The 13914-nt window shown below is 41.4% G+C and overlaps 1 protein-coding gene across 2 annotated transcripts in view; it reads left to right on the top strand.

Moving 5' to 3' along the window:
- The window catches only part of COL4A3 (collagen type IV alpha 3 chain), a 163105-nt gene that overhangs the window by 73037 nt on the left and 76154 nt on the right, over positions 1 to 13914 (top strand). For both annotated transcript variants that reach the window (XM_027514994.1, XM_027515003.1), the window contains exons 2-3: positions 11010 to 11066; positions 12949 to 13038. In XM_027514994.1, the coding sequence (XP_027370795.1) occupies positions 11010 to 11066; positions 12949 to 13038 (147 nt within the window). The remainder of the gene's footprint in view (positions 1 to 11009; positions 11067 to 12948; positions 13039 to 13914) is intronic.

Genomic DNA, 13914 nt, shown 5'->3' on the forward strand with positions numbered 1-13914 from the left:
TCTGTCTGGCACGGCTGGCCCGCACTCTGTCAGCTCTTCTTTTCACACACAGAAACTTTGGCCTCAGGCTATTGGCTGGGCAGAGGGTCAATAATCATAATGCAAAATCAACAGAGCTGCTCAGTAGAGTGTTAACCAGCTTTGAACGCTGCCAACTTCCCCTTCTGCTAAACCAGGCTGGGCTGGGTGTGGGGGAGGGGCGCCCCGAGGGAGGGCTGGGCACTTCTGTTTCACAGGGATTCAGGGAAACTGGGCCTGGGCGTGCGATGGATGATGCTTCCAGCGTAGAAGGAGGAAACACCCAAGCTTCCTTTGGAAATTGTTTCCTGGTCTATTCAATGAAGAATGTTTAAAAGGTGTGCCCATAACTAGATCCTTCATTAGCTTGAGGAGTAGAAATTAAATAATTTTGTTACTGCCTGCCAGTGCTGAAGAGATGTAAATTTTGTGAGACACAGTTCCTACTTGCAAGCTGCTGCTCCTGCTAAGTCCCTTCAGTCGTGTCCGACTCTGTGTGACCCCACAGACGGCAGCCAACCAGGCCCCACCGTCCCTGGGATTCTCCAGGCAAGAGCACTGGAGTGGGTTGCCATTAGTCAATCTAATAAGTGCTCAACTCACAAGCATCTGAGTAGCAATATTAAGCTAATAAATGAGTAATAACCTACATTCTTGATTGCTCTCTGTAACAGCTAAGGGCTTCCCTGGTGGCTTAGAGGGTAAAGAGTCTGCCTGCAAAGGTGAGGAAAATGTTTTCCTAGACACTCTTAGGGTCCCTAGCTGGGTCTGAAAATTAAATTGAGAAAAACAGATTAACAGGAGAGAGGCATACATGTATTTTTAAAAACTTTTTTTTTTTTTACATGTGCCTGGGAGTCTTTGCAAGAGAATCAAGACCCAAAGAAGTGACCAGAGGAGGAAGCATTTAGACCTTTTAGACAAAGAAGCAGTAAATTTGTGAAGAATTGATTAGACAAAGGGGTTTGGGCTCGAGGTAGTGAAAGGTGAAGGAGTAACTAGAAGATAGGACTAGATTAACGAGTTTGTATACAGATTCCTCTAGTGCCCTCTCTGGGGTGATAAATTCTATCTTTATTAAATTATTAAATTTCTTTCCTGAATTTAAGAACAAAGGGAGGAGTTTTTTTCTGCACTTAGTGATTTTTAGTTGCCTTCAACTCAAAATAATTTGTATATCAAAGAGGCAGGTTTGGGCGTGACACTTCTGATTTCCTTCACAGCCCTCTGCAGGTGTCCTATGCATTCCTCTAAGAGGTAACCCACTTGACCCCATTTTAGAGATGTGGAAAGTGAGGCACCGGAGCTCACCCAGAGTCACACAGGTGGCTGGGCAGAGCTGGGATTTAGACCTAAGAAGTCTACCCCAAGGCAGTGCCCTTAACTGTTCAGTCACAAACGCCTGAAACAGAAGTCAGATAGCAGGTGATACATGGTCACAGTGGAAGTTGAAACAGAAAGCAAAGTGTGAGAGCTGATTGTTCAGCGTGCCCAAAATAGCTTCCTGCTTTTGTAACATATTTGATATGCCACCTTTCATTTATAAGCACCCAGTACCACTGGTGCCTCTAACACCAGTTTATTTTATTAAACAAATAAAACAAGTTGTTTCTGTGCTCATGTACAAATCATATTCGGTGAATTAACTAATATATTCAATATACTCTAAGAGGATTAACAACAAATGATACTTTTTGGTCTCTCTGACAATTGTTCAGGACAATTGATACTGGACAAACGACTTCAGGAAGAACTGCCTGGGAAGGCAAAGGTTTGTTTGGAAAAACATATCAGACATTAACATGAATGTCTCCTGATACAAGATAGTGGAGCAAAAAAGGAGAGGGTAGCAGCCCCCAAAGACTGAGTCTGCTACGGAAGGCAGGGCATTCTGTGTAAAGAGAGATCTTACTATCTTCCTTTACAGGTAATGTAACTTGGAAGGATTAAGTAATTTTCCCAAAGCTCCAGATCAGTTCAGTTCGGTCGCTCAGTTGTGTCCAACTCTTTGTGACCCCTCGGACTGCAGCATGCCAGGCCCCCCTGTCCATCACCAACTCCCTGAGTTTACTCAAACTCTTGTCCATTGAGTCAGTGATGCCATCCAACCATCTCATCCTCAGTCATCCCCTTCTTCTCTCGCCTTCAATTTTTCCCAACATCAGGATTTTTTTCCAATGAATCAATTCTTCTCATCAAGTGGCCAAAGTATTGGAGCTTCAGCTTCAACATCAGTCCTTCTGATGAACATTCAGGACTGATTTCCTTTAGGATGGACTGGTTGGAGCTCCTTGCAGTCCAAGGGACTCTCAAGAATCTTCTCCAACACCACAGTTCAAAAGCATCAATTCTTCAGTGCTCAGCTTTCTTTTTAGTCCAACTCTCACATCCACACATGACTACTGGAAAAACCATAGCCTTGACTAGATGGAACTTTGTTGGCAAAGTAATGTCTCTGCTTTTTAATATGCTATCTAGGTTGGTCATAACTTTCCTTCCAAGGAGTAAGCATCTTTTAATTTCATGGCTGCAGTCACCATCTGCAGTGATTTTGGAGCCAAAAAATTATGTCTGCCACTGTTTCCACTGTTTCTCCATCTATTGGCCATGAAGTGATGGGAGTGGATGCCATGATCTTCGTTTTCTGAATGTTGAGCTTTAAGCCAACCTTTTCACTCTCCTGTTTCACTTTCATCAAGAGGCTCTTTAGTTCTTCACTTTCTGCCGTAAGGGTGGTGTCATCTGCATATCTGAGGTTATTGATTTCTCCCAGGGATCTTGATTCCAGCTTGTGCTTCATTCAGCCCAGCATTTCTCATGATGTATTTTGCATATAAGTTAAATAAGCAGAGTGACAATATACACGCTTGATGTACTCCTTTTCCTATTTGGAACCAGTCTGTTGTTCCATGTCCAGTCCTAACTGTTGCTTCCTGACCTACATACAGGTTTACCAAGAGGCAGGTCAGGTGGACTGGTATTCCCATCTCTTTCAGAATTGTCCACAGTTTATTGTGATCCACACAGCCAAAGGCTTTGGCATAGTCAGTAAAGCAGAAATAGATGTTTTTCTGGAACTCTTTTGCTTATTTGATGATCCAGCGGATGTTGACAATTTGATCCCTGGTTCCTCTGCCTTTTCTAAAACCAGCTTGAACATCTGGAAGTTCACGGTTCACGTACTGTTGAAGCCTGGATGGGAGAATTTTGAGCATTACTTTACTAGCGTGTGAGATGAGTGCAATTGTGTGGTAGTTTGAGCATTCTTTGACATTGCCTTTCTTTGGGACTGGAATGAAAACTGACCTTTTCCAGTCCTGTGGTTACTTGCTGAGTTTTCCAAATCTGCTGGCATATTGACTGCAGCACTTTCACAGCATAATCTTTTAGGATTTGGAATAGCTCAACTGGAATTCTGTCACCTCCACTAACTTTGTTCATAGTGATGGTTCCTAAAGGCCCACTTGACTTCACATTCCAGGATGTCTGGCTCTAGGTGAGTGATCACACCATCATGATTATCTGTGTCATGAAGATCTTTTTTGTACAGTTCTTCTGTGTATTCTTGCCATCTCTTCTTAATATCTTCTGCTTCTGTTAGGTCCCTACCATTTCTGTCCTTTATTGAGCCCATGTTCCCTTGGTATCTCTAATTTTCTTGAAGAGATCTCTAGTCTTTCCCATTCTATTGTTTTCCTCTATTTCTTTGCAGTGATCACTGAGGAAGGCTTTCTTATCTCTTCTTGCTATTCTTTGGACTTCTGCATTCAAATGGATATATCTTTCCTTTTCTTCTTTGCTTTTGGCTTCTCTTCTCTTCACAGCTATTTGTAAGGCCTCCTCAGACAGACATTTTGCTTTTTTGCATTTCTTTTCTCTGGGGATGGTCTTGCTCCCTTTCTCCTATACAATGTCACGAACCTCCATCTATAGTTCATCAGGTACCGTATCAAGCTCCAGATAGTAGCTGGCAAATCTGGAAATAGATCCCAAATATTTGGCAGAAGGCCTATGACTTTTAGGCTTCGTTGGCTACAAGATTTAACTGTTTAAGAGTCTCACAAGTTTAACTGTTTAATATGCAACAGTGCTAAAATATCATGGAATCCTGGATTACTTCCTGATGTGATTAGAAGAAAAGTCAGAAAATCACTATTGAGGGTTTTCTGCTCTTGATGAATGATTTATTACTTCATTAAGGTACATGGAAACTAAGAGGTACTTTATTGTTGGAAGTGGAAAAATCATTAAAATGTTAAGAAGTTTCCATAATTATGCTTTCTTAATAGTTCACAGCATTTGGCTATACTGGTTTTAAAATGATCTAGCATTTGAGTAGTAATTAGTGAGTTATATTATGTTAATATAATCATGGTATTTCAACAGTGAGTCCAAAAAAGTGGATCAAATGCAACAGAAATGAAAATATGGCCACTGTTATATTCTAGTCAACAGATCTGTCTGAATTATTGAATTATTAAAACACATTCACAGAGTTAAAAATTTATTTAAAACATAAAGAAAAATTATTTTGAGAAAAGCAGTACAATTAAGAGAAATGGGTCTCTTGAGTCTGGGGCTACTGTCACCACCATCCAAAGACAGTGACATGCCTTATTTCATATGGCCCTGGGCTGGGCTCCCTGCTACTAGAGAAGCAGCTGAGCATCAGCCGGATGGCTGCCCAGACGGTAATTTTGAGTTAACTAAATCAGCTGGAGCATCCACAGGTCAGCAACTTCACAGCCTCTGAAGTCCTAGTCAGTTCAGTTGTGTGGATATACAGCCAGACCATGCCTTGCCAATTTCACTGAAAATTCAAGTTGGAAGAATTCTGGAGCAGTTCTGCTCACCTGGGCCCAGAAACACAGCCCCAGACCTGGTTCTGGAGTCCTGCCAACAGCACTGAACGTCTACACGTGGGTGATACGGTGGATGAGCAGATGGCCCGATAATTTCCCTTTCACTGACTCTCCTTCTAGCGGTCAGCCTCTAACCAGAACTCTCCATACCTTGTGTACAATAGGCCGATGGGTGCCAGTGCCCGCCTCCCCCTTGACACTCCTAGGCTTTCCCAGCACACCGACATTCGCCTGCTCGATGGTGGAGGTGTATGATTGCCAAGAGTTAGCTGCTTCTGCCAGTTGTACTTATTATTATAACAAAGTCATCTAATTAAATATTAAATAACAAATTGGTTAAATACAAATACAGAAAAAGACATGTTTCTGTGAAAACTAGCTTGGAAGATTTGATAAGATTAAAACTGAAAAGAAACTGCTGTTCAATTAAGGGTGGCTGAGACAACATTTAAAAAGTTAGAAATATGGATTCGTATCTAGAAGGACTCTATACCCAGATTGCATCACCAGCATCTTTAAGCAATTGGCCTGCTCCAAGAAAATCCAAACTAGAAATGTCAGTGGTTCTGAAGAGGAAAAGTTAAAATTTGACCTCCTTCTCCTTCTGTCTCTGTAACTGAGCTTGGCCCTTGCAAAGTCTAGATCACGTAGGTCACGTAGTCTCAGAAAGTGGAGACTTGCAATACTAGGAACTGGAGTTTATCTCACTCACCCTTGTCCTGCTCTTTGCAATTGCCCAGTCCCTGCAAACCCTGCTTAATCATGCCTGTCCAGGTCAGACATCCCCTTCCCCATCTTGACTGCTGTTCTCATGAACGCAAAACCCCTTAGTTTAAACCAGCCTATTAACAGTGAATGTTGCCCACTACAGTCTGTCTATAAAAACTCTGTAATCCCTTTATTCAGGGCTCAGAGCTTGGAGTGTTAACTCCTCTGAGCCTGCTGAGAGGAGGAGTTAACATAATAAACCTTAGTTCTCCCACTCTCCAAGTGTGGTGCTTGGTTTCTTGAGTACTGGTTTCTGCAACGGTACATTATGGGTGTGACTTAGCAAAAATGATGCTGTAGACCTCTAAACAGCAGCCCCATTCCCAAAGAAGGGACCTGGGCCCTATTTCACAAGACTGAAGAATTGGTGTGCACGTTTTAAGTTAAAATGCCTAAAGTGCTCATGTATCTTTTGTCTATCTGTTTTTGATTCCTCACTTTAACTTATTAAGCTAACCAACCAGCTAGCTCCAAACCATCAAACTGCTGTAGCCACGTGTTCTGGAAAACAAATTCACTCAGAAGTACAATGCAGATAGTGGAGTGCAGTTTATTCCACTGGTGAGCCCAAAGCAGGGGTCCTCTTAGCCAAGGACCCCGACCAGTTTTTGTGAAAACCTTATATACCCTAAGTGTATGTGCACAAACCTGCCTCCCCAAATTCCCTGAAACTAGTCTGAACAAAGGAAAAAGAAAGATACAATCAAAGTTAACCCATGATTCATACGCCTTAAGCCTAGGTAGTTAACAGTGGACAATTATCAATAGGCCTGTGGTCATACCCCAATAAGCATCATAGAATGTATTATTCTATTCGGTCACACAGATAATTAGGGTGTTCTTTTAGGTGACAGAGAGTCTAGGTACGAGCCCTGGGTCTGGTTTTCCAGTTGGTGTGTCAGTTCCATAGATACTGGGCATAGAGCTTAAAGTCCACAGTCTGGCCCAAGATGGAGTCCTGCTTTCAAGATAGAACCTGTTCTCCTTCCTCCTTCAAAATAAGACTTCTACCTTCATGTGAAAACCATGAAACCAAATAAAAACAAAATCTAAATATGTCACCCATGAAGGTTCAAGACCCAACCTCAGGACAATAATGTAAAAAGTCAGGGACCGTGATTTCGATGACAGTGCACGGTGATCAGTGTCGCTGTGGGTGGCGATGGGAGGATCATCCCCAGACAGCAGGGGATTCAAGGAAACAAGTGAAGGCTGATACCAGAGTCCCACACCTGCTCTCTGGGTGCAGTCGTGTGGGCTCTAAAGCCACTTGGATCTCTGGCAGTCACTTGTTCAGACCTCATGTATTGATTATAGGTGAACTCATTGATTGAGACTAAATCTCTGGTATGAAAAGATTTGTTAAAAATTAAATAGCTTTTCATTTTCTAACGGTCATCAAGAGCCTTGGAAAGCTGAAGATCTTGTTTAAGAGCTATTAATAGTAACTTGAAGTCATTGCATCAGAGTCCTTTTCTTAGGTTTAAAAATGATGTTGTTACTGAATAAGAATGTACTCTTGTTTGGCGGAGATGCATGCAGAAGTGTTAGGCGTGAAGTGTCATGGTGTCTACAGTCTACTTTTCAATGGACTGGCAGGGAAGTGTGTGCGTGTGCGTGTATGTGTGTGTGTGTGTGTGGAGAGAGAGAGAAATGGAAAAAAAGTGACAGCTGGAATGACTAGGCGAGTATGTTAACAGTTGGGAAACCTAGATGAAAAGATACATAGGTATTCATTATACTGGTTTTCAGTTCTGAGGTTTTAAAAATTTTTCCCCCTGAAATGTGTATATCCAAGCAACTAACATCTAATTAACCTTGTGTTAATTTTAACATGTGTTAAAATAGCCAAAGCTTCTACTTTCATTCTCTCCCACTTCAAACAAAGTTGTTCAGAATTCATACATATAGAATATATAGATATGTGTGTATATATATATGACTGAGCTTCCCTGGTGGCTCAGAGGTTAAAGCGTCTGCCTGCAATGCGGGAGACCTGAGTTCAATCCCTGGGTCAGGAAGATCCCCTGGAGAAGGAAATGGTAACCCACTCCAGTATTCTTGCCTAGAGAATCCCATGGATGAAGGAGCCTGTATATATATATACAGAAAACATCTTAATCATGGCAGCCCAGCAATAGCCATATGTATCACATGCCTTGAAATTCCAGGACCAATCTGGATATAAACAAATTACCAGTGCTCCATTCACTCATTGATCCATTCAGTCAAGCCACAAGCATTTGTTCAGGACATATTACAGCTGGGGTTGACAGTGTGAACAAGACTGGACAATTCCTTCTCTTCTGAGGCTTGGGGGCATCAAGAAAAATATACATGGCACATATAACTGCAAGTGGCCCGTTGGAGCATATAGGAAAGGGGACCTGATCCTTGTTTTGGAGGAGTTCAGCAAACATTTATTTGTTCAAACTAAGACTGAAAGATTCTCAATAATATATGACTGTGACTCCAAGAAATAAAACTTAAGATGGCAATTCTTCATCTATGAAGAACTGATGCTTTTGAACTGTGGTGCTGGGAAAGACTCTTTTTTTTTTTTTTTTGGCTTTGTGTGAGCTATGGCTTTGCCTTTATGGGAAAGACTCTTGAGAGTCCCATGAACAGCAAGGAGATTAAACCAGTCAATCCTAAAGGAAATCAACCCTAAATATTCACTGGAAGGACTGAAGCTCCAATACTTTGGCCACATGATGCAAAGAGCTGACTCTGAAAGATTGAGGGCATGAGAAGGGGACGACAGAGGGTCAGATGGCTGGATGGCATCACTGACTCGATGGACATGAGTTTGAGCAAACTCTGGGAGTTGGTGATGGACAGGGAAGCCTGGCGTGCTGCAGTCCATGAGGCTGCTAAGAGTTGGAAATGACTTAGCAACCGAACAACAGCATGCACCTTTTTAGGAGTTAGAGGATGGCCAGTTTGCCTTCTCCTACCTGTGGTCCCGAGATGCTCCAAATCCAGGTCTGGTGTGAGGTCTGGGAGTCAGAAGAGTCAGCGAGGCTCAGGATCTACATGAAACAGTGGCCACCACTGCTGTGTAAACTAGAGCACCAGGTCTGTGTGGGGTTGAGTTTCCCTGCTCCAGTATCTGGTTCCCTTGGGTGTAGGACTCAGACTTTCCTCTTCTGAGGCCCTACTGCCTCCTCCAGACACTGTGGAGGAACAGCTTGGTGGTCCCTCCATTCTTGGGGCCAACCATCAACAGGTCCCTACACTCCAGAAACAAAAGCCAGGAAAAATCTTACCTTCAGGAAGCTTTTGCTTTCAGCCCAGTGACGAAAGCCTCCCTAAAGCCTGGCTACTTTCTTGGATTGAGAGGGAAAATGGCATCACAAACAAAAAGCAGATATGCAGACTAGGGTCCAAGTGTTCAGAAATCTTTAAAGAATTAGCTCTACCCTACGGACTGGGCTTGTAGATGTTGGTTTAGACTGGTAGTATCAGAGTCACCCCAGGGGCCTTTTATAGATTACTGCAACCAGCACCAGGGTTATAGATTCTGTGAGTCTGGAGTGAGGCCAAGAATTTGCATTTCTGATAGGTTTCCAGATACTGCTGATACTACTCTGAAAATCCACACTTTGAGAACAACTGCTTTAATAAATATTAGTATTGTTGTTCAGTCAGTAAGTCTTGTCCAACTCTTTATGACCCCAAGGACTGTAGCCCGCCAGCCTCCTCTGTCCATGGGATTTCCCAGGCAAGAATACTGGAATGGGTTGCCATATCCTTTTCCAGGGGATCTTCCTGACCCAGGGATTAAACCCCCATCTCCTGCATTGGCAGGCATAGTCTTTACCACTGAACCACTAGGGAAGTCCAGATATTAGTATACTAGTATACTAATTTAGTATACTAGATTTGGTATATATTTTAGTATACTTAAATATGTGATTGAAATGAACACTAAGGTTTAAAAATCCAGAGAAACAAGATTAAAATAATTAAGCTAAATATGACCTAATGACCCCCAGCATCTGGGAGGAAAAGTGGAAAAATTTAGTCTACTTAAAGAATGCCAAATAGCTAACCCTTGGGGGAAATATAGACCTTCCTTTTCAATTACTTATTCTTCACTCATAGAAATTGTGATGGGTGAAAATGTGGTGAGAATCAATGATGAGTGTATGAAAATGACTATGGTCTCCCCTTTCTTAAATAACTACATAACCTACTGCCTTGGGATTAGAAAATAGATTCAATTTAAATTTTTGTGTACTTATAATTTTGTTTTTAAATTATTATTATTATTTTTTTGGCCATACCAGGCAGCATGTATGATCTTAGTCCCCTGACCAGAGATGGAACTCGTGCCCCCTGCAGTGGAAGCTCGGAGCCATAACCACTGGACCACCAGGGAATTCCCTGTGTATTTTTATTTTGATTGCAGAGAGTCCTCACTTTGGGACTATCTGAGGCAATTTCTTTTTATTTTTCCTACCAGCCAGCACATCTCCTAGGCTTGCTCTGCCTCTGTTATCAATTTTTTTTTTTTTCTGGGGAAAATAAACTAATTTTCAGTTAATATTAACACAGCCCCCCAGAAAAGATAAATATATAACCATAGAATGTGTGTCCAAAATGTTTAAATCCACTATTTAAAACTATTTCTCTCTCTCTTTCTCCGCTGGCAGAGAGGAATTTAAAAACTGGCCTTCATAAAATAAATAAATAAAAACACCTTCATTAGAGTTGGCATGCACATAGGTGAGAAAGCTAGGGTTGCAAGTGGATCTAAGTGACCATTTAGATGTGTGAGTTCCCAGGGTCACAGCTCAATTTTTGGTTTTGTTTTTTAATAAGAAAGAGCATTTTTATATCAGCACCAGTGAATTAGTTTGTTCTTGAAAATACATGATGGATACTGATCATCCTTTTTCAGTCTTAAACATTATTTCAGGGAAAAAAAACTATAGAATTATCTACAGACGATATCACCAGTTAGTATATACAAATTCAGCTATGTTCATTTTGTTGAACCAAGAAATCTGCAAATATTAGACCACTTTCTCCCTACAACAATGGTAATTTCATATGATTCAACTATATATTGTTCTGGAAAAAAAAGAAAAAAAGGAGAGCTGACTTGGTCTTTTCCATGAATAAATCACTTGAAATTCCTAAATACAATAAAAATGATGTACAGTTATCTGACGGTTCTATATACTTCTCACTTTTCTACTCAGTCTCTATTGATAAATTGCTACGGTATCACAGGACTCCTGCTAAATGGTGTTTGATGCTCAGAGAACAGAAAAATATGTTTGCTTTTGTTCTGTCAGTTGGAATTTATTAAGCCGTTTTTAAACAAAACCCTTTCTCTTTCTCTCTTCCTAGGGCTGTATCTGTAAAGACAAAGGCCAGTGCTTCTGTGATGGGGCCAAAGGGGAGAAGGTAAAAACAAAACCTTCATTCTGGTTCTTTTCTCCATAGAGTTCATTAACGATTCACACTCTTCCTTCATTGGTAGCAGACAGATCAGCAGTACCATATTCCATTCCCCAAATCCAATTTTTTTGAATTACTGAATTTGTTACAATATTGCTTCTGTTTTATACTTTGGTTTTTTGGCCAGGAGGTATGTGGGGTCTTAGCTCCCTGACCAGGGACTGAACCTGCACTCCCTGCATTGGAAGGTGAAGTGTTAACCACTGGTGTTATCAGTCAGGAAAGTCCTTCCCCCAAAACAATTTTAAAGTAATTGTATATAAATATTAATCTGGAGTGGTGGAAAAGCCTTGGAGGGGAGCTTCAGATAACTGGTATAAATGCGGGCAATTACTGTAACTCTCTCGATCTGGAAACAAAAAATATTAAGGTAAAGAAAAAGAAAGTTTTTGAGAATGATCCGTATGTATCCCCTGTTTACATTGTTGCTGAAGGCGAGAGAATTGAAAACAGCGTGATCCGCTCACTCGGACACAAACGAAACCCGCAGATTTTGTACTGCAGCATTGGTGTAAGGGCGCCCTCTGGTGGAAGAATCTTGCACAAGCACTTTCTCCAGGCAAAAATTCAGCTAGACAAAGTAGCTCCATTGCAGAATTGGAGTAAAAAATGAGTGCCGTGAAATCTCATTAATTCGCTCCATTAACTTTCAATTTGTGATAATTAAGACGGAGCCAGAACTAAAATTTTTCCTTTGTTTACAAAACCCTTTTCTCAGATACGCTAATGAATTGCTTAACAATATTGAAAGATTACCGCTTAAAAATATTTTTAAAAGAATGCATTTTAAGCTCTGTAGACAAAATAATTTGCACGTTAATTACAATAAAAATTACCATATTTAAAGTATTCTATGATTCATGTGTAGTTTGATTTAGGGTTTTTCCTGAAGCTGTGAAAGTGGTATGTTCAGATCCGTGTTGAAAAGCTATGACCCATTCTCTCATTCAAGAAGCATTTATTGAATCCCTCCTCTGGGTGAGATGCTGTTCAAAGTGTGAAGGTAACAGTCTTGAGAGGGGCCTAGCAAATTCTTCTGCTTCTCTTTTTATTGAGTGTGTGTATGCACACATCATGTGAAATAGCTGACTTGCTCTGTTTTAAAAATCTAAGTTTCCATTTGTCTACTAGATTATCTGAATCAAACCAGTGGCCTTAACTGTTGAAGAGTAATCCCAGGATCTGTATTCATGGGAAGGTTATTTGTTGGCAGAACCACGTCCCTTACTGGGCCTAAAATTACTCCCTGATCCCTAAGGGCTTTCCCATATTATCATCTCTTAACTATGTAGCTCACACTTTTGGTTTTGCCACTCTTGATATCTCTCCTGCATCTCCTCCACAAATAGCAGATTGAATTACTAATTCCTGTGTAATCAAGAAAGGACTGAAACTCATAGCCTGTGTGTTGTTCTTTAAAGCTACATAGCAATTATGCACACTCCCAAGACATTCCTGAACCTGATTGTCACTCTCTCTCCATCCCCCAAAAAACACCCTTCACCAACCTCCATCCTTCTAACTGGGCTTTCCCTCTCGGTTCTTGATTCCCTGAATCTCTGCTCTGTGTAGCTCTGCCATTTGGGTAAAAGTCGAGTTTCCAGAAGACCAAAGACAAATGCTTTCAAGCCTACAGACAAATACTAACAAAAACAATAGAAACATTCCAGTGTCTTTTACACTTAGCATTGAGTGTTATTTTTTTTTAATCCAAGAAAAAAATGTGCAAAATGTTACCATTATATCATAAAGAAAAGAAAATGATGGTTATGTTTACTCCTGGGCATTGCTATTCTGTGTGTGTATTGTCTTGTTTTGGTCTTAACAGGGGGAGAAAGGCTTCCCAGGACCCCCTGGGCCTCCCGGCCAGAAGGGATACCCAGGTCCTGAAGGCCTGCCTGGACCACAGGGACCCAAGGTATGTTAGCCTATGAGTTTGGAAAACCCCCAGTCCACTTAAGCTTCTTTATGACGATGGATGCCATGGTAAATTCCTGCTCCAGTCTTAGCTGGGCCCTCAGAACTGCTGCTTATTTCAAGCTATCTATTTTACAAATGAAAGTGTATATATATCAATGTATTTACACTAAGATGTGTAAATTAGCTATATAGCAGCACGGAAGCTGCTTTATAGCACAGGCAGCTAGCTCAGCACTCTGATGATCTGGAGGGATGGGATAGGGGTGGTGGTGGGTGGGAGGTCCAAGAAGGATGGGCTGTGTGTATACACATAGGTAATTCACGTGACTCTACAGTAGAAACTAACATGATATTGTACAGCAATTCTATTGGTTTCAGCCATCAGGTTGTGTCCGACTCTTTGCGACCCCATGGACTGCAGCGCACCAGGCCTCCCTGTCCTTCACTGTCTCCTGGAGTTTCCTCAAGTTCATGTCCATTGAGTCAGTGATGCCATCCAACCATCTTGTCCCCTGTCGTCCCCTTCTCCTCCCACCTTCAATCTTCCCCAGCATCAGGGTCTTTTCCAGTGAGTTGGTTCTTCACATCATGTGGCCAAAGAGTTGGAGCTTCAGCTTTAGTATCAGTCCTTCCAATAACTATTCAGGACTGATTGCCTTTAGGATGGACTGGTTTGATCTCCTTGCAATCCAAGGGACTCTCAAGAATCTTCTCCACCACCACAATTCGAAGCAATTATACTCCAATTTAAAAAAAAGAAAAGACTATCAGTATCTTTCAGTCCTCAGCTCTACGTCCTCCTACTTCCTGAATTAGGGGTCTCCACACCTGCATCGCAAATAGATGAGAAAACAGTGGAAACAGTGTCAGACTT

The sequence above is a fragment of the Bos indicus x Bos taurus genome, chromosome 2 (assembly GCF_003369695.1).
Source record: "Bos indicus x Bos taurus breed Angus x Brahman F1 hybrid chromosome 2, Bos_hybrid_MaternalHap_v2.0, whole genome shotgun sequence".
Classification (NCBI taxonomy): domain Eukaryota; kingdom Metazoa; phylum Chordata; class Mammalia; order Artiodactyla; family Bovidae; genus Bos; species Bos indicus x Bos taurus.